Below are 19,639 nucleotides of genomic sequence, written 5' to 3' on the forward strand. Positions count from 1 at the left end.
ATTGTTGAAATTTGAGACATATTGTTGGAACCTTTTTGTTTCAAGATTGAATCAAAAGATGATGATAGTTAATTAAGGGGAAATTGTAATTGAGATATAGAGTATAGTGACTAGTGAGTTAAGAAGAAAAGGTGATGTTCTAATGTATATTTATAGTAGAGAAATGGAAAGAAAAGGGGAATATGTAAGGATGCCTCGTGAGTCGTGACATAATTATGTGCTCAAAATGGCTCCACAAATGTGTAGTAATTAAGTGATAGAGCTAACCCTAGTCCAAAGGTTTCGGGCTCGAACTCTAAGTATGAAAAAAAATTATATTTGGAGCACCACCTTCGAATGGGCCCTGCAACACGCGATTTGAATTTAGTCGGAGTTTCGATGTAGGCTCCGAACACCGAGTGGAAAACTAAAAAATAAGAAGAGCTAACCCTAGTCTATATCATGGTAGGATACTATTCTATATCTATCATCAAATTATTGGTGTTTGTTGATTTATGACATTATATGTGATTTGAGGAGAATATAGTGTATCCAGATGTTACTCAAAGATTGTTTTCTGATAGAACCAAATATTCATCGAATAAACGATTCGAATATAGTTCAATACGTCCTTGACGATAAATGCAAGAAAATGTCGACATTCTTTTATGCATGAATTCTCAAGAACATTCTTAAGAGTTATTCAAATGCTGAGCTTTATGTGAAAAGTAAAAACAAACTATTTATTCTTATAATGTTAGTTAACTCTGTACACCGAAAACACATAATAGTACTAAGATGAAAAAGAAAAAGTAAACTATTTATTCTTATAATGTTAGTTAACTCTGTACATCGAAAACACGTAATAATACTAAGATGGCGATACATTTCAACATGAAAATCGATTGGTCACGAATTTTAATTTTATCACCCCCTTATTATTTAAAAGAATCTTACATTTTGTCCATACGAAGGGGGAAAAAACTTTGCATATGAGTGAATGCGTTGAAGATATAATTAAGCAATAAAATTGTCTTTTCTCAGCTAATATATTTAGTTTAAGTTTTTGGATAAAAGAGTTAATTTTTAAGATACATCTAAACAATCATTTTTTGCGAGTTTCATATCTCAACTATTCATTATTTCATTTACTAACTTGAACTAGTATAATCTCTTTGTATTAAAATACATCTCGGTATTGAATTGACCTGCACACATCTATTATCAATTGGGAACAAATACTTGGCATACTTATCATTAATGAGGTGTACATGTTTTAATACAAATGAGTTTAGGTAGATAAAGGGATTAATAATGGATAGTTAAAACATGAAACTCATGAAAAGATAATAGTTTAGGTGTGTTTTTCGCTATTAACTCTAGATTAAATGATTACACATTTTTAAATGTCTTCATGTCTTCTCTCTGCTGATTGCAGTAGTTTAACACTCATGTGCTCACTTTTGGTTCACCAATTTCATTGGGATACATCTATTGTCACTGCTTTCCCATATATATAAAAGTTCTTCAAATGTTATTTAAAAAAAAATACATGTAATAAGATAGTGATATTTCAAAGTCCCTAATCCCTTGATGTGACTTCAACCACAAATGGTTTCAGCTAAGATATATAAACCTAGATATTCCTAAATAAATAAAAAAGACTTAAGACTAAGTAAAACCAAGATTCTTAATTACTTCTTCATGAGTGAATTAGAGATAGTATGTTTATTGTGTCTATTCTAAATCCGCCATGATCAAGAATATCAAATGAATTAATTCATGCAGCTGGAGCGTAATCATAGTCTCCATCATCGTCATCACCATCCAAGGATGCAGCAGGAGCATAGTCATAATCTGCATCATTTTCATCATCGTCTCCTTCTAAGCATGTTGCTGGAGCATAATCATACCCTTCATCATCTTCATGTGAACACAACCTTCTCTTCTGGAATCCAATGATCTTGAAAATGCCTGACATTGTATGTATATTAATTCTTAAAAAATGATATTGTATATTTCTCTTTGATATAAGATATGAAGAATGGTTTTTGTGGTTTGAATAGGTGAAGAAACCATATGCTTATATAAGGGAAAGAGCCAAAGTGTGTACTCATTTGGGCACGTTTGGAAGTGTGTTATGTGACATGAAGAATGTGCGGAGCCATATGGTTGGTTGCATTGAGCTATATACTTTTGTGGCTGCCATGTACATTGGGAATTCACTTTACATGTCATATTATATGAGGATTCTCATGAAAATGTTAAAAATTGAGTGTCAGAATCGACGGATGATTTGAATATTTTGCGAAAATCTATTCAAAATCAATTTACTCGACTATGTAAGAAAGGGTGAGCCGGTACTGCATCGATTTTCTTAAATAAAAAATAGATATAATTTAAATAAATAAAAAATTGATGGATTGCGTAGGTTTTGTCTGTCGAGTTTTCATAAACATATACTATATAAAAATTGTAGCAGCTTGGAATTGAACCCATATATTTGATATGACATTGAATAATTCTACTTCTAGACCATACATACTATTTGATGAAATACTTTAATTGTTTTTAATTTATACGTCTCAATCGTAATTTACACTTAAAAAGTCGACAGAGTCCCTCAATTTTCGTTAAAAAAAATCTGAGAGACTCCTCAGTTTTCTATAAAAAGACCTTTTTATATAAAATATAATCGTTGATCGAATGATTTATAACCACACAAACATCTTTTTTCTTACTGTATATAACAATTTTCAAAAAAATCATTTTTCTTAAACTACGTATAAATTAAATTATATCGTATAAATTGACAGGGGGTTGGGCTTTTTTTTTGTTGTTGTTGGTTAAACCCCCTCACTCCCTTAAAAAGAGAAAAAGTTTCTCTCAGTTCAAACATCAAACACCTAATAGGCGCTAAAATGGAGAACCCAAATTCCTCTTCTTCTTCATCTTCATTGGAGAATTTGCTTCAAACCCTAAATACCAGAGGCTGGTGTTTCCGAGATATCAATCTTGTAAATTCACTCATTGTAGCTCAATTGCCGTCATCATACACCGTTGATTCAATCGAATCGGAGCTCTTAAACATGGACTTACGATCTATCGGCGGGAAATCGTTGCCGGACTTTTCTTTTCTCCGTAAATCCTCTCATCTACAAGGCCCTAAAGTCCTTCAAGTAATTTTCCTTTTTTTAATTTCTCTTATATGACTTTTTAATTTCTCTTATATGAAGACTATGTGTATATAGGTATTATTTTGCATCATTTTGTGTATAAAATGATAGCAGCTAAATGATTATTGCTATGAGTTAGATTCAGTATTTAGAGGAAGTCACTTCTAGAGGCGGAGCTGGTATTTATATACTGTTTCAGTAAAAACTATTGAGTTTTGTCGAACCTGTATCTGTGCTTCTAGCTCCACTCTGAGTGGGTTTGGGACGGACTATTATATATACACATTTTTAAATCTCTTATATATGCAATTACAAATGTTTGAGCTGAAAGACTGCCTTTACATATTTTTTTTGCATAAGGAATTTCTATGAAGAAATTATATGTATATATATGTAAAGGACAGCCCGATGCACTTAGCATCTCGAATTCTGACAAAGAAATTGACTTCAACCCCAAAAGTTAGCTCATGAGATGATGCTTTCTCAAGACCATATAACTCTATTAGGAGACCTAGAATCCATTCCACAAACGATGTGGAACTCCAACACCTCCGCACGCCCAGGACTAGACATCTAGAGCGTGGACAATATAAGATGTGGGGCCCAACATTGAAAGCAATGAATTGAGATGGGTTTGTGTCACGAACTGGCCCACCGTGATTGACACCCACTCTCTCCCTCTGGTGGGAGAATCATTACTACAACTCAACTAAGCACTATTAACAAGAGACATGCATTTAAAGATGTGGAAACAGATTTAAATAAAGATAAAGTGTTGAGTTCCCATAAATTCAAACAATGAAACTAAAACAGGCGGAAATACCCTAGAACCTGTAAGTCATTGTAACAAAACTTCTAACCAACAAGTCTAAGATGAGGGGATGCAACCCCGAAACCATAAATATGAACAAGAGTCTAAAAGTCTGAGTCCGAAAAAATGGACTGAGAAATAGGATAGATCCATGGCAGCATGAAGGTACTGGCTCACCCTTAAATCCGATGATCAATGATCTCTTATCCGATGTCTCTCATTAGCAGACTGAAGATGCCATGTACTCAATAAAAAAGAGCAATTGTAGTATCAGTGCACAAAACAACGGTGTACTGGTAGGATCACAGGACTATTCCAACCAGCGAAATATAAACAGGTAACCACAACACAGTAAACATACATTTATATAGACTACTTTTCCACTTATCATCTCATAAAACAGTATATATACATTTACATAGGGTTACAGTCTCAATTTCAATGCCACAGTCAAAGAATGGTTCTTTCATGGAACCCACACTAAAACTGTTAGTGTGTCGAAATGTGACACCCGATCCAATAATGTGTTGGAACGTGACACCTGGTCCAATGTTATGTCCGAATGTGACACCCGATTCAATTATGTGTCGGAACATGACACCTGATCCAATCAACCACAACACAATCACAATCACAACGAATAGTCTCATATAGTTACAACCATCAAGTAACAGGTTCATTGCATGCAATTGATCATAAACAATCATTCCATTTGGTTCATTTCATCTTTCCCTATTCACATACATGCATGCATACAATGGAGCAGTTAACAGGCATATATGATACAGACGGAAAAACAAACCATCACCTACCTCAAAACCAAGACTTGGAAACTCTACACAGCTAGAGCTTTCCCTTTCCAAAGTCTTTCCGCTTGTTCTTGGTCTAAAAACAATTACGCATATGCAAAGGATCAATAACATGACCTAATTTACCCTGATTACATCATAATACTAACCCTTAGCCAAGTTCATGATCCTAATGCCCAACTAGAGCTTTTCCCACCATTAATTTCAAGCCAAAACCCTTCTCCAAGGATAATTAATCACGATTCTAGGTTCTAAGAATCAAATTGCGGATTAGGGGAGTAATTAACTTACCTTTGGCGCGAGAATTCGTGGAAAAATGATGAGAAACTGCCCTAGGTCGCCCTTAGCCCTCAAGATCAAAGTTTCGCAGAAAATAACCTTTTGGGGACTTTTCCCATTTTTAATCCCGACTGGCCCGCCACAGCGGCCCCACCCTGGTGGGAATAATCTTGCTCTGGCGGGTTGCACGGAGGCAGAACATCGGGATTTGAGTCCCAAGCTCCCATTTTGCAACACACCCTCAACCCATGGCATTCTAAATTCAATACTTCACGCCAAGATCAATTACGGAAGTTCTACTCGCCTGAATTGATTGCGTAAAGACGTACACTTATCGTCTTGGCTATCAACTCAAAAGATCAAACTCATAATTCAATTCCCCATCCATTACCGGATTACCCTTTACCTCACCTGACTCAGATTTCGTCCAAGTCTGGCCTAGGCTCAAAATTCCCAAGTCACTATTCAGAAGTTTTCTGGCCCAATTTTCTTCCCCATTGGCTTATCCATAATGATGGGAATAGGTCGTTACAGTCTGATTCTAATATAGTGATAAAGAAATAGATTTTCGGTCTAACTCAAATCCAAAAGTTAGCTCATGAGAGGAAGGTTGTCCAAGACCACATAAGGAGACTTAGAACCCATCTAACAAACAATGTGCAACTCCCAACACATTCACGCAAGGTCTATGGAAGGATTGCACCCCTAAGGGGTGTGATGTAAGCATCCATAATTTTGTGTACTCCTTCGTCAGGAAATTACACTGTGCAAATAGAGTAAAAATGATCTTTTTTGGTTATATGTGAGTTGTTGAATCCCCTTGGCATGGAAAAAAAATTCAAGTATAGTGGTAAAAGGGGATTCAAAATTGTTTTAGTTCATATGATCTAATTACAACTATGACATTCTATTATTGTTTGGAATCCCCTTGTATAAATTTCTGGTTCCGCCACTACATCATGAATGTTAGTAGTCGTAGCCAAATGATTGTTGCTGTGAGGTAGATTCAGTATTTAGAGTAGGTGGGTTTGGATTTGGACGGGCTACTATATATATATATTCACATTTTTTAAATTTCTTAGATATGTAGAAATGTTCGAGCTGAAGGTAGTGAATTTGATTACACCTGCCTTTACTGCTTTACATATTTTTGTTGCATAAGGAAGTTGTATGAAGGAGTTATATGTAGAGTCAGTGAGTTTGGATTTGGACGGGTTATTATATATACACGCATTTTAAAAGTCTCTTATATATTTATGAATGTGTGAGCTGAAAGCAGTGAATTTGATTACACCTGCATTTAGTGGACTGCCTAAATCAGTGGAAATAATCGCTTATTGCTTAAAACAGTTTTACTTATCAATAATATCCAAGTGCAATGATAACTGAAATCAAATGGATGTGATTCCATGTGGACTAAAAGTTTTTGAAGCTTCCGCTAGAAAATTAGGCTCCATTAACTGTTGAGACCACTGAATTTCTTATTGCTATGGAGGTCACACAAAATTTAATTTTGACTTCTGTTTCTGTCAGAACATATAGTTGCACTTTTTGGGTAAGTTATGCCAAAGAACTCCTCAACTTTGATTGGAGAAATCCTTATCTTCCGTTTTGTGCTGTAAACTAATGGCTTAGTGGGGTTTTAGCTACTTCAACACTCTCTTGATATGAAGGCTTTGCCAGCTGCCTTGCTGGAGTTTTGTGAAGTTGTCCGTTATGTAACAATGAAAGGCATCAATGTTATCATGCCTGAAATTTTGTAGAGATAATGCATTTCATGGGGCTATATATGCATTTCAAAACAGGTTTTATTACAATCCGCACCCATTCTAGCAGAAGCGTGCTATTGTGAATGTGATATACTGCTCCCACTTTCTAAAGTTTGGATCTGCCTATGAGAGCTAGGTATGGGGACAAGTGTTGTTATTCAATTCTATTTGAAATATATTATAAGTTTTTGAATCTTTATTGTACACAATAGTCAAACTGATAGTCATATCATATGTCATCATAATTACCCACTAGTCATGTCTTATGAGATGCTCGTTAATTTACTTTAATAGTATCATATATTTAAGCATCTCTTCTTTTAACATCGTTCTCTCTCTCAGTTTCAATATATTTTTTTAGTTTTAGAAAACCAATTAACTAGCTTTAATGCATGTGACTTCGATGCTAACTAAAATTTGTCTGTCCAAACTTTTATATTGGTTTTGCCTTTATTCCCCCTTTAAGTAAACTTATTAAAATTGTGTTATGCACTGAACTTCTTTCCTTCTTATGTCTCCGTATTGCACATGGTCTTGAGCAGATATCTTCTGTCAGAGATATATCACAAAGTAATATGGCTGAGAGTTCTGGAAGTTCTAACAATCGGCGTCTACTTAGATTAAAGCTTACTGATGGGCACTCTGAAATAACTGCTATAGAGTACTCTCATATACCATCACTTCCTGATGATGTTGTTCCTGGCACTAAGGTATTCCCCTTCTCTATGACAATTTGATAGGAAAAATCATAGTAGATGGTTTACATTCTCATATACATCCTATGTGCTTGTGGTTTACCCGAGAATATGTATCTCTTTTTCTTTTGAGAAGTGTATCTCTTTTTATTTTTATTTCAATCATTTTTACTAGTAATTATTCCTAAATTGTGTAATTCTCGACTCCTGTGGGTGATCAATACAGCTTCGGACTTATGATATAGACATTTTAAAGCTTGCCAGAGGCGACCAGCTAATGGGTGTAATTTAGATCTAATTGCCAGTGATAAAAGTTCCAGCTCATGACTGTCTTGTTTGTTTGTAGTATAATATGATATGCTGCACAACTTAGCAATGATTCCTTGCCTGCATATTTCTTCTTTTCAGGTGCGCTTGGAAAACAAAGCTATAGTTCACAGTGGTATTGTGTGTTTGAATGCCAAAATGATTACTTTATTAGGAGGTGCTGTTAGTTCTCTTTTTGAGGAATGGCAGATGAACAAAAAATATTCAGGTTTCTCCCGTTCAACCTTGAAAGTAGCGCATGAGGATGGAACTGCTGGTCCACCACCATTTGAGAAGTTGCAGATTGGAGCTTTGCACAAACAACTTTCTCAGCATAAGAGATATTCTGGTCAGAGGCGTCACTTTTGATTTAACAATATATACTTGCCTTCCCGTTATCCTGAATTTAGATTTTTAAGTGGAGCTTGAGCATACTATATTTAAATGATACCTCATATTAGCTGATCCGTACAAGCAATGAATGTTTTTGTTCGTGGGGGAGGGTGGGTTTCATAATGTAACCTTGGCTTTCATAATGTATGGATGTTGCAGTTATTTAACTGGTATTCATTTTTCTCTCTCATTTGGTAAAAGAGCATGTCTTACTTATGCAGAAAAAGCTCAAAGTTCCACAGCTAGTCAAATGCATAGATTCCAGAACAATGATTCAAGGATAGAGAACATGGGTAATGAACTGAAGCCACCTGCTCATGTTGAAAGGAACGAAGAAAAGCCAAGCACCTCTGAATCAAGGCCAAAAGAAGGTGTAGCCTACTTGTCAAATTGTTGCCAAATGGAAATACATGCTGCATTCTCTTAATTCATCCTGAAATATCAGTGCCAGCCTGTCCTTTTGCGGAAACCAATGTTTTATGTTCACTGTTTATTGAAGTTTATTTCATCCTTAAAGCGTGTTCATCCTAGCATTCATATCTCTGTCTGACAGTGGCTGACGCTGTCCCGGTTCAAAACCAAGCAGCTGCGCAAAAACTACTGCAGAAAATGAGTCAGCCTCCTCCTCGTGGTGGCCATCGTTCTAGAGGAAGACACAGAGGAGGGGAACGGGGAAGAGAGGAAGAGGAGTCACACCTTCTTACCCTTGAGGAATGGGAAAGGAGAAAAACTGGTGCTAATCTTTCTGCAGCACATGATTTTCCTGATATTAGCCAAGATGAGGATCTTGCAAGAAAGCTGCAACAGCAATTAGATTTCGAAGACTTTCACGTAAGTAAATATGGTTTTCATTTTTCAATACCCAAATGATAGTGGTATCTAACCTATATTTTCACTCTTTCAAATTCATAATGTGGTCTCTATATATGCAACCTTAAGATTTGAAAGGAAGATAAAGACTTGGCCGAGAATTATCAATAATCCACTTAATAGAATAGGATGCAGACTTACAGCTTATATTTCTTTGATTATAATCAAATTTATAATTTCTGAGAATGAAGTGGACCAGTCGAAGTAAAGAATATGTTATAAAATTCCTCTTGCCTCTACGATTGGTTACAATGTCTCCAAAATCCATGTGAACATTAATCAGTCCAAAGCTCAGATAGAGTTAAAATGACGAATATTTCATCAGAGTTGCTGGGAAGTGCCATTTGATATGGTTCTTATACCATTTTTCAGGAACAACAAGATAGTACGACAACTGAGGCAGAGAATATTAGAATAAGCATGTTTACATTTGAAAGAGACGATAGTGGAGCTCATGGAACAACAGGATTTAGAGGAAGAGGAAGAGGAAGAGGGAGGGGAAGAGGAAGAGGTAGGGGAAGAAGAGGCTGACTTTCGTCTACCGTTCAGCCTTTCCCCCTTTTTTCTTTTTCTACATTAGATTTTTAGTTTTTGAGCTATCACATACCTTTCCAAAAGATATCGCGTGTCTTTTCTTTCATTTTCTTTGGCTATTTGGTATTTGTAACTGTTTTTTCAGAACCATTATCATGTGATATACTATGTCTATTTAGTATGCAATGCGATTTCACCTCTCCTCTCCCCGTCCTGCCTTATGTTATGCTTCTACCGAACTATATGTACAAGTAGTTACTTGCTCTACCTAATTGTAAGCGATTTTTATTCTTTCTCTTCCTCTCTTATTCTGAAATTCCTTTCATTTTTCTTCTTGATTCCCTCTTAACTTTTTCCTGGCTTTTCTTTATGTTGTTAATGTTGTGAGTGTGATGACTTCCCATTAGGTCACAGGTTCGAGCCATTGAATCACTCATTGATGTTCACGTCAGTATAGACTTACTATATTACACACTTCTGGAGTGTTGTACTCTCTCTAAACCTTGTATGAACGCAAGATGTGTCGTATACTGAGAACATTCCTGACTCTTCTACTGTGCTATTATTGTAGACGTCCATTGGCACGAGCTCTTATTTATGAATGCTCATTCGAGACTTTGGTTATCATATTATTTGTTGTTGCCTACTATTCTCTTCAATATTTTCAGTATGGATTTCACTATTGTATTTGTTTCACATATTTATTTTTTGATATGATTTACTTGAGCCAAGAGTCGATTGAAAATAACTTCCACACACCACTCAACTCAGATCTTGAATGCTCATTCATTATTTGGAGTTGTTGCTCACTTCATTGGTCAAAGAAAGGATGTGACAATGTATGTTTCCTCTTGGCTCTCTTATTTTTCAAATCTATCACTCTCCTAAGTTTGATTGACCATGTGAATCAGGGGTCCCATTTTTGCTGACCATGTGAATAAAAGACAAAGGAGAAAAAGGAGATGTCCGAGATGAACAAAGTTCTTTCTGAAGAACAAAAAGGGGAAGAGAACTCTTTAATAGAAACAAAAACAGATAATTACTCCCTCAGTCTGATTTCATGTGACACATTTGCCTTGATACAAAACTTAATAATTAGAGAATATGTACTCCAAATACATATAAAAAGTGGGTAATAAGAGTTATATTATACATATCTTTTGGTTTAATTAAGTTGTGGCGAGAGTTACTAAAAAAGATTGTGGTGGAATGAATAGAATATCTTCATTTTAAATTAGAAATATTAAATTTGAGCTCTAGATACACGAAAAACCTTATTAGGAAATGCTTTTCTTTTAAACAAGTCTTATATGGTGAGAATTTGGATTAGTTGGTATCCGACATCAAATAGAAAAGCAATAAAAAAGAAATGGTGGTGAGAGTCCCAACAAATCAAGTTTTTGGAGGCGAAAATGATTACTAAAATAGTTTTCAAATAGGAAATTTGTCATTTGCTCCAAATGAGATTTTTGAGAAAGCATAACCAAAAATGATCGGTTCTGTTTATAATGAAAATTGTACACAGAATTTGACTTACAAATATGAAAGAAAATTCACAATTTTATTCAAAGAAAAAGAAAGAAAGAGAGTAACAATATATTTGGTGTAATTTTATAACTGGAATTTGAGGAGACTGGTGTGTACATAGAATTTAACCCTATTTTGAGAAAATAGACATATTCCAGATAGACCTTCGGCTCAAGTTCAGCATTTCAAAGCAGGTTTGAAAAGAAAATACAATAGTGAAGACTAGATAGCATCCGATTACCTACTAATTTTCTATTCTAATCTTCTACTGACAATACGTGTAGTCTCGGCATGATCCACGCCACTTTCTTAGCATTTAAGGATCATTCAACAGTAATTAGATGATTTTTTCATTTTTCGTGTGTGTTAGCCCATGAATTTGTTGATGATATAACTTTCAGTCAATTTTTTTTACAAAAACCTCCATAACAACTTGGGAAATAGTATGTGTAGTCTCGCATGATCCACACTACTTTCTTAGCATTTAGGAGGCACTCAACAGGAATTAAGCGATTTTCTCAATTTTTCGTGTGTGTTAGCCCATGATTTTTTTGGTAATATGACTTTCGATTAATTTTTTTGTAAAACATTTACAAGACCCTTTGTAACAACCTATGGGACATGATCCACACAACTTTCTTAGCATTTATGGTCCATTCAATAGGAGTTAAAGCGATTTTCTTAGTTTTTCGTGTGTGTTAGCCCATGACTTTTTTGGTGATAGGGCTTTCAGTCAATTATCTTTACAAAACCTTTACAGGACCCACCATAATGACCTATGAGAAAAGTAAGTGTAGCGTTGACATGATCCACTCCACTTTTTTAGTATTTAAGGGTCACTCAATAGGAATTAGACGATTTTCTTAATTTTTCGTGTGTGTTAGGCTATGAATTTTATTGTGATATGAATTTTGGTTAATTTTTTGCAAAACCTTTACAGGACCCCTGTAACGACTTGGGGGAACAGTAAGTGTAGCCTCGGTATAATCGACGCCACTTTCTTGGTATTTAGGGGCCGCTCAACAGGAATTATATGATTTTCTTAATTTTTCGTATGTGTTACTCCATAAATTTTTGGTGATATCACTTTCGATTAATTTTTTTGCATTACGACCTGAGGAAACAGTACGTGTAGTCTTGGCATGATCCACACCACTTTCTTAGCATTTAGGGGTCACTCAACAGGAGTTAGGTGATATTCTCAATTTTTGTGTGTGTGTTGCCCATGAATTTTTTGGTGATATAATTTTTGGTCAATTTATTTGTAAAACCTTTATATAACCCTCCTTAACAATCTGGGAGAACAGTACATGTAGCATGGACATGATCCACACTACTTTCTTAGCATTTAGGGTCTACTCAATAGGAATTAAGCGATTTTCTCATTTTTCACGTGTGTTAGCCCATGATTTTTTGGTGATATCACTTTTGATCAATTTTTTGGCAGAACTTTTACAGAACCCTCTGTAACGACATAGGGGAACCATACGTGTAATCTCGGTATGATCCACGCTACTTTGTTAGCATTTTGGTACCGCTCAATAGTAATTAGGCAATTTTTTTAGTTTTTCGTATGTGTTAGCCCAAAAAATATTGATGATATGACTCTCGGTCAATTTTTTTTATGAAACTTCATGGGAGGCTCTGTAATGAACTTGGAAAACGGTACGTGTAGTCTTGGCATGATCCACACCACTTTCTAAATATTTAGGGGTCACTCAACATAAATTAGATGATTTTCTCGATTTTTCGTGTGTGTAAACCCATGCATTTTTTGGTGATATGTTTTTTTGTCAATTTTTTTGCAAAACCTTTACAGGGCCCTTCGTAACGACCTTGGGGAATAGTACATATAGATTTAGCATGATCCACGCCACTTTCTTAACATTTGTTGTCTACTCAATAGAAATTAGGTGATTTTCTCAGTTTTTCATGTGTGTTAGCCCATTAATATTTTGGTGATATGACTTTCGGTCATTTTTAGCAAAACATATACGAGACCCTCTATAATGACCTGGAGGAATAGTACGTGTAGGTTCGACATGATCCACGCCACTTTTTTAGCATTTAAGAGTCACTCAATAGGAATTAGGCGATTTTCTCAATTTTTCGTTTATGTTAGACTATGAACTTTATGATGATATGAATTTCGGTCAATTCTTTTTGTAAAACCTCTTCAGGACCCTCTATAACGACCTGGGAGAATAGTACGTGTAGTTAACATGATCCACACCACTTTCTTAGCATTTAGGGGGTATTCAATATGAATTATGTTTTCTCAATTTTTCGTGTGTTAGCCCATGAATTTTTTAGTGATATAGCTTTCGATCATTTTTTTTGGAAAACCTTTATGGGATCCTCTGTAAGTACTCAGAGGAGTAGTACGTGTAGTCTCGACATGATCCACAACATATTTATAGCATTTAGGGGCCAATCAAGCTAAATTAGGAAATTTTCTCATTTTTTCGTATGTGTTAGTTCATGAAATTGTAGGTGATTAGATTTCGATCAATATTTTGTGAAACCTTTATGGGGACCTCCATAAGTACTTGGAGGATCACTATGTATAGCCTCAATACAATCTATGACATAGTTATAGAATTTAGGGGCCACTCCAATCGAATGAGGCGATTTTTCATTTTCGCCTGTGTTAGCCCATGATCATTTTGGTGGTATGACTTTCGCTAAATATTTTTCTGAAACCTTTATGGGACTCTCTATATGTACCTGGGAAAGTAGTACGTGTAGACTCTACATGATCCACGACATATTTATAGCATTTAGGGGTCACTCAAATGGAATTAGATGATTTTCTCATTTTTCGTGTGTGTTATCCCATGAATATTTTTGTGGTATAACTTTCGATCAATTTTTTTCTGAAACCTCTACAGGACCCTTCGAAAATACTTAAGAGAGAAATACATATATCCTTGTCACGATTCATGATATACAACAACAACAACAAACTCAGTATAGTCTCACCATGTGAGGTCTGGGGAGGGTAGAGTGTACGATTCACGATATATTTATAGCATTTAGGGGATACTCAAGCGAAGTTAAGCGATTTTCTCATTTTTCATATGTGTTACCCCATGAATATTTTGGTGATATAATTTCTAGTTAATCTTTTTGTGAAACCTTTATGGGACCCTCCGTAAGTACTCAGAGAGCGGTACGTGTAGCGTCGACACAATTTAAGACATATTTATAGCATTTATGAGTCACTTAAGTGGAATTAAATGATTTTTTTATTTTTCATGTGTGTTAGCCTATTAATATATATGGCTTTCGGTTAATGTTTTTACCAAAATCATTACGGAACCCTCCGTAAGTATCCTGGAGAGCAGGATGTGTAGCCTCGACACGATCAATGACATATTTAATGGTTAAGGAGTCATTTAAGCGAAATTAGAAAATTTTCTCATTTTTATCGTGTGTTATCCCATGAATAATTTGGTGGTATGGCTTCCGGTCAAATTTCTTTTGAAACCTTTACGGTATCCTCCGTAAGTACCCCGGGAAGAAGTACATGTAGCCTCATCCATGATTCACGGCACATTTGTAGCATTTAGGGACCACTCAAGAGAAATTAGGCGATTTTCCAATTTTTGTTATGTATTAGCCCATGAATATTTTGATGGTATGGCTTCCGATCAATTTTTTTCAGAAAAGTTTTTGATACCCTCAGTAAATATTCGGGGGAGAAGTACGTCTAGACTCGGCACAAAAATGACATACTTATAACATTAGGGTCCACTCAAGCAGAATTAAATAATTTTTTTATTTTTTGTATGTGTTAGAGCTCTTGAATATTTTGGTGTTATGGCTTCCGAATAATTTTTTTCTTAAACCTGTAAGGGACCCTCCCGAAGTAGCCAGAGGAGCAGTATGTATAGCCTCGACATGATGCATAACATATTTATAGCGTTTAGGGGCTACTAAAGCATAATTAAGCGATTTTCTCATTTTTCGTGTGTATTAGCCCATTAATATTTTGGTGGTATGACTTTCAATTAAATTTTTTTTGAAACCTTTACGGTATCCATTGTAAGTACTTGAGGGTGCAGTATGTGTAGCCTCGGCACGATCCATAGCATATCGATAGCATTTAATGGTCACTCAAGTGGATTACGTGATTTTCTCATTTTTCATTTTTTTAGCCCATGAATATTTTGGTAGTATTGCTTCCGGTTAATTTTTTCTGAAATCTATACAGGACCCTCCATAAGTACCCGGAAGATCAGTATAAGTAGCTTCGACACGATCCACAACATAGTTAGAGTATTTAGGGGTCACTCAAGCGGAATTAGAAGATTTTCTCATTTTTAGTGTGTATTAGCTCATGAATATTTTTGTGATATCACTTCCGGTCAATTTTTTCCGAAACCTTTAAGGGACCCTCCTTAAATACCCGGAGAAGCCGTACGTGTTGCTTCGGCACCATCCATGACATATTTATAGCATTTAGGGGCTACTCAAGCTAAATTAGGCGATTTTCTCATTTTTCATATGAGTTAGCCTATTAATATTTTGGTCGTATGGATTCCTGTAAATTTTTTCTGAAACCTTTACGGGACCCCTCATAAGTACTCGGGGGAGCATTACATGTAGCTTCGACACAATCCACGATATTTTTATAGCATTTAGGGGTCACTCAAGCGACACTAGGCAATTTTCTCAATTTGTTGTTGGTGTTGGCTCATTATTATTTTGGTGGGATGGTTTCCGATTAATTTATTTCAGAAACCTTTACGGAACCCTCCTTAAGTATTCGGGCGAGTAGTACATGCAACATCGACATGGTCCACGATATATTTATAATATTTAGGCTCCTTAAATATGGCTTCCGGTCATTTTTTTTCGAAACAATTACACGAACCCTCTGTAAGTATCCGGTGGAGCATTACGTGTAGCTTCAGCCTGATCCACGATAAGCAATTTTTTTATTTTTCATGTGTGTTAGTAAGTGAATATTTTGGTGGTAGAGATTTTGGTCAATTTTTTTCTGAAATCTTTATGGAAACATTTGTAAGTATTCGTGCGAGTAGTACATTTAGGCCCGATATGATTCCCGACATATTTATTGCATTTATGGGCCATTAATGAGGAATTAGATAAAAAAAAATATTTTTCATTTGTGTTAGTCCATTAATATTTTGATGGTATGACTTATGGTCAATTTTTTCCCAAACCTTTTCGGGATCTTCCATAAGTACTCGGGAAAGTAGTACGTATAGCCTCAGCACGATCCACGGTATATTTATAGCATTTAGGAGCCGCTGAGACAGAATTAAGCAATTTTGAAATATTTACGGGACCCTCCGTAGGTACCTAGAGGAGCACTACATGTAGCTTCGGTATGATCCATGACATATTAGTAGCATTTAGAGGCCACTTAGGGAAAATTAAGCGATTTTCTCCTTTTTTGTGTATGTTAGCCAATTAATATTTTGGTGGTATGACTTTCAATTAATTTTTTCCAAAACCTTTACGGAACCCTCCTTTAGTATTCGAAAGAGCATTACTGTAGTCTCGGTACGATCCATATTATATTTATAATATTTAGGGTCTACTATGGAAGAATTATGCAATTTTCTCATTTTTCGTTTGTTTTAGCCATTAAGTATTTTGGTGGTATGACTTTCGGTCATTTTCTTTTTCTGAAACCATTACACAATCCTTCGTAAGTACCCAGTGGAGCAGTACTTATAGCATCGACATGATCCACGCCATATTTATCTCATTTATGTGTCACTCAAGCAGAATTAGATAATTTTTTTAATTTTCGTATGTGTTATCCAATTAATTTTTGGTGGTATAATTTTCGATCAATTTTTTTCTGAAATATTTACGGGACCATCTGTAAGTACTCGGGGGAATAGTACATGTAGGATCGACACGATTTCCGACATATTTATTGCATTTATAGGCCACTAATGAGGAATTAGGTGAATTTCTCATTTTTTGTTTGTGTTAGTCCATGAAAATATTTTGGTGGTATGGCTTATGATCAATGTTTTTTCGAAACATTTATAGGATCTTTCATAAATACCCGAAAAAGTAGTATTTATAGACTCGGCACGATCCACGGTATATTTATAGCATTTAGGGGCCACTCAAGCAGAATTAGGCTGTTTTCTCATTTTTCGTATGTTAACGCCTATGAATCTTTTGGTGGTATGTCTTAATTCTCCGAAACCTTTACGAGATCCTCCGTAGGTACCTAAAGGAGCAGTACATGTAGCATCGGCTTGATCAACGACATATTAGTAGCATTTAGAGGCTACTCAAGGAGAATTAAGCAATTGTTTTTGTGTATGTTAGCCTATTAATATTTTGGTGGTATGACTTCTAATCAAATTTTCTTCAAAACCTTTATGGAATCTTCCTTAAGTATTCGGGAGAGTAGTACGTGTAGTCTCAACACGATCCACCTTATATTTATAATATTTAGGGACCACTAAGGCAGAATTAGGTCATTTTCTCATTTTTCGTTTGTGTTAGCCATTAAATATTTTGGTGGTATGACTTCCGCTTAATTTTTTTCTGAAACCTTTACGGGATCCTCCGTAAGTTATCGGGGGAGCAGTACGTGTAGCCTCGGCACGATCCATGCCATATTTATATCATTTATGTGTCACTCAAGTAGAATTAGACAATTTTCTCACTTTTCGTGTATTTTATTCAATGAATATTTTAGTGGTATAGCTTTCGGTCAATTTTTAAAAAATCCTTTACGAGACCCTCTATAAGTACCCCGGAAAGAAGTATGTGTAGTCTCGTCAAGATTCACGATATGTTTATAGTATTTAAGGAACACCCAAACAAAATTATGCGATTTTCTAATTTTTCGTGTGTGTTAGCCATGAATATTTGTATGGTATCACTTCCGGTTAATTTTTTTCCTAAACCTTTATGGGACACTCCGTAAGTATCTGAAGAAGTAGTACTTGTAGCCTCGAAACGATCTATGACATATTTATTGCATTTAGGGGTCACTCAATCGAAATTTAATGATTTTCTCATTTTCGTGTGTGTTGGCCCATGAATATTTTGGTGTTATGTCTTCCGGTCAATTTTTCCTGAAATCTTTACGGGACTCTCGGTAATTATTCGGGAGAGTAGTACGTGTTGCCTTGACACGATTTACAATATATTTATTATATTTAAGGGTCACTCAACAGAAATTAAGCGAATTTCTCAATTTTTCATATATGTTAGCTCATGAATTTTTCGGTGATATGCCTTTTGATCAATTATTTTTTACAAAATCTTTAAAGGAACCTCTATAATGATTTGGGGAATAGTACGTGTAGTCTCGACATGATTCATGTTATTTTTTTAGTATTTAGGGGTCATTCAATCGGAATTAGGCGATTTCAATTTTTCGTGTGTGTTAGCTCATAAATTTTTTGGTGATATGAATTTTGATTAATATTTTTGCAAAACCTTTGCACGATCCTCCATAAAATTTTGAAAAAATTACGTGTCGCCTCGACATGATCCGTGATACTTTCTTAGTATTTTGGGGTCACGCAATAAAAATTAGATGATTTTCTTAGTTTTTTGTGTTTTAGCCCATGAATTTTTTTATTACAGGGCTCTTAGTTTTTTTTCGCAAAACCTTCACAAGATCCTCCGTTACGACATGAGAAGAATACGTATATTCTTGGCATGATCCTCACCACTTTCTTAGCATTTAGAGGCCACTCAACAGAAATCAGACGATTTTCTTAGTTTTTTCGTGTGTGTTAACCCATGAATTTTTTGGTGATATGATTTTTGGGCAATGATTTTGCAAAATCTTTAAAGAACCCTCTGTAACAACATGAGGAACAGTCTGTATAGCTTCGACATGATCCACGCCATTTTCTTAACAATTAGTGGCCACTAAACAGAAGTTAGACGATTTTTTTTAGTTTTTTCATACGATTTTTCCAGTTTTTTCATGTATTTAGCCAATGAATTCTTTGGTGATATGACTTTCGTCAATTTTTGTTGCAAAACATTTACAGGACCCTCTGTAACGACCTGGGAAAGCAGTATGTGTAGCCTCGACATGATCTACATTATTTTATTACTCCATCCGTTTCAAAAATAATGACATACTTTCCTTTTTAGTCTGCTTCAAAAAGAATGACCCATTTTGTTTTTGGCAACACTTTAATTTTAACTTTCTACATGGCATATTTAAGACCATTTGATTAAAGGATATTTATGTACATTTGACATAGCTTTAATTTAGAACCATAAGATTGAAAGGTCTTTTTTATTTTCTTAAACTCCGTGTCAAGTCAAATCAGACCATTCTTTTTGAAACAGAAGGAGTAGTATTTAGGGGTCACTTAACAGGAATTAAGAAATTTTGTCAGTTTTTCGTATATGTTAGCCTATGAATATTTTAGTGATATGACTTTCGATCAAATCTTTTTATAAACCTTTACAGGATCCTCTATAACAGCATGAGAAAACAGTATATATAGCCTCAACA

General features: G+C 35.2%; 1 protein-coding gene across 1 annotated transcript; it reads left to right on the top strand.

Annotated features, from left to right (window-relative positions):
• Positions 1-2,810: 2,810 nt before the first annotated feature.
• On the top strand, positions 2,811-9,807 carry LOC129870824 (uncharacterized). The gene is made up of 6 exons (XM_055945698.1): positions 2,811-3,158; positions 7,366-7,533; positions 7,927-8,173; positions 8,439-8,588; positions 8,771-9,048; positions 9,460-9,807. Exons 1-6 carry the CDS (start codon positions 2,901-2,903, stop codon positions 9,616-9,618), a joined length of 1,260 nt encoding a protein of 419 aa, XP_055801673.1. The 5' UTR covers positions 2,811-2,900; the 3' UTR covers positions 9,619-9,807.
• Positions 9,808-19,639: the final 9,832 nt, after the last annotated feature.

The sequence above is a fragment of the Solanum dulcamara genome, chromosome 10 (genome assembly GCF_947179165.1).
Source record: "Solanum dulcamara chromosome 10, daSolDulc1.2, whole genome shotgun sequence".
NCBI classification, from domain to species: domain Eukaryota; kingdom Viridiplantae; phylum Streptophyta; class Magnoliopsida; order Solanales; family Solanaceae; genus Solanum; species Solanum dulcamara.

Bases quoted from the DNA above. Each gene is read 5' to 3' on its own strand.
- LOC129870824 (XM_055945698.1), top strand. From the start codon at position 2,901: ATGGAGAACCCAAATTCCTCTTCTTCTTCATCTTCATTGGAGAATTTG. The intron at 7,534-7,926 runs GTATTCCCCTTC...TCTTCTTTTCAG, and splicing joins ATGTTGTTCCTGGCACTAAG to GTGCGCTTGGAAAACAAAGC. The intron at 8,174-8,438 runs GTCAGAGGCGTC...TTACTTATGCAG, and splicing joins TCAGCATAAGAGATATTCTG to AAAAAGCTCAAAGTTCCACA.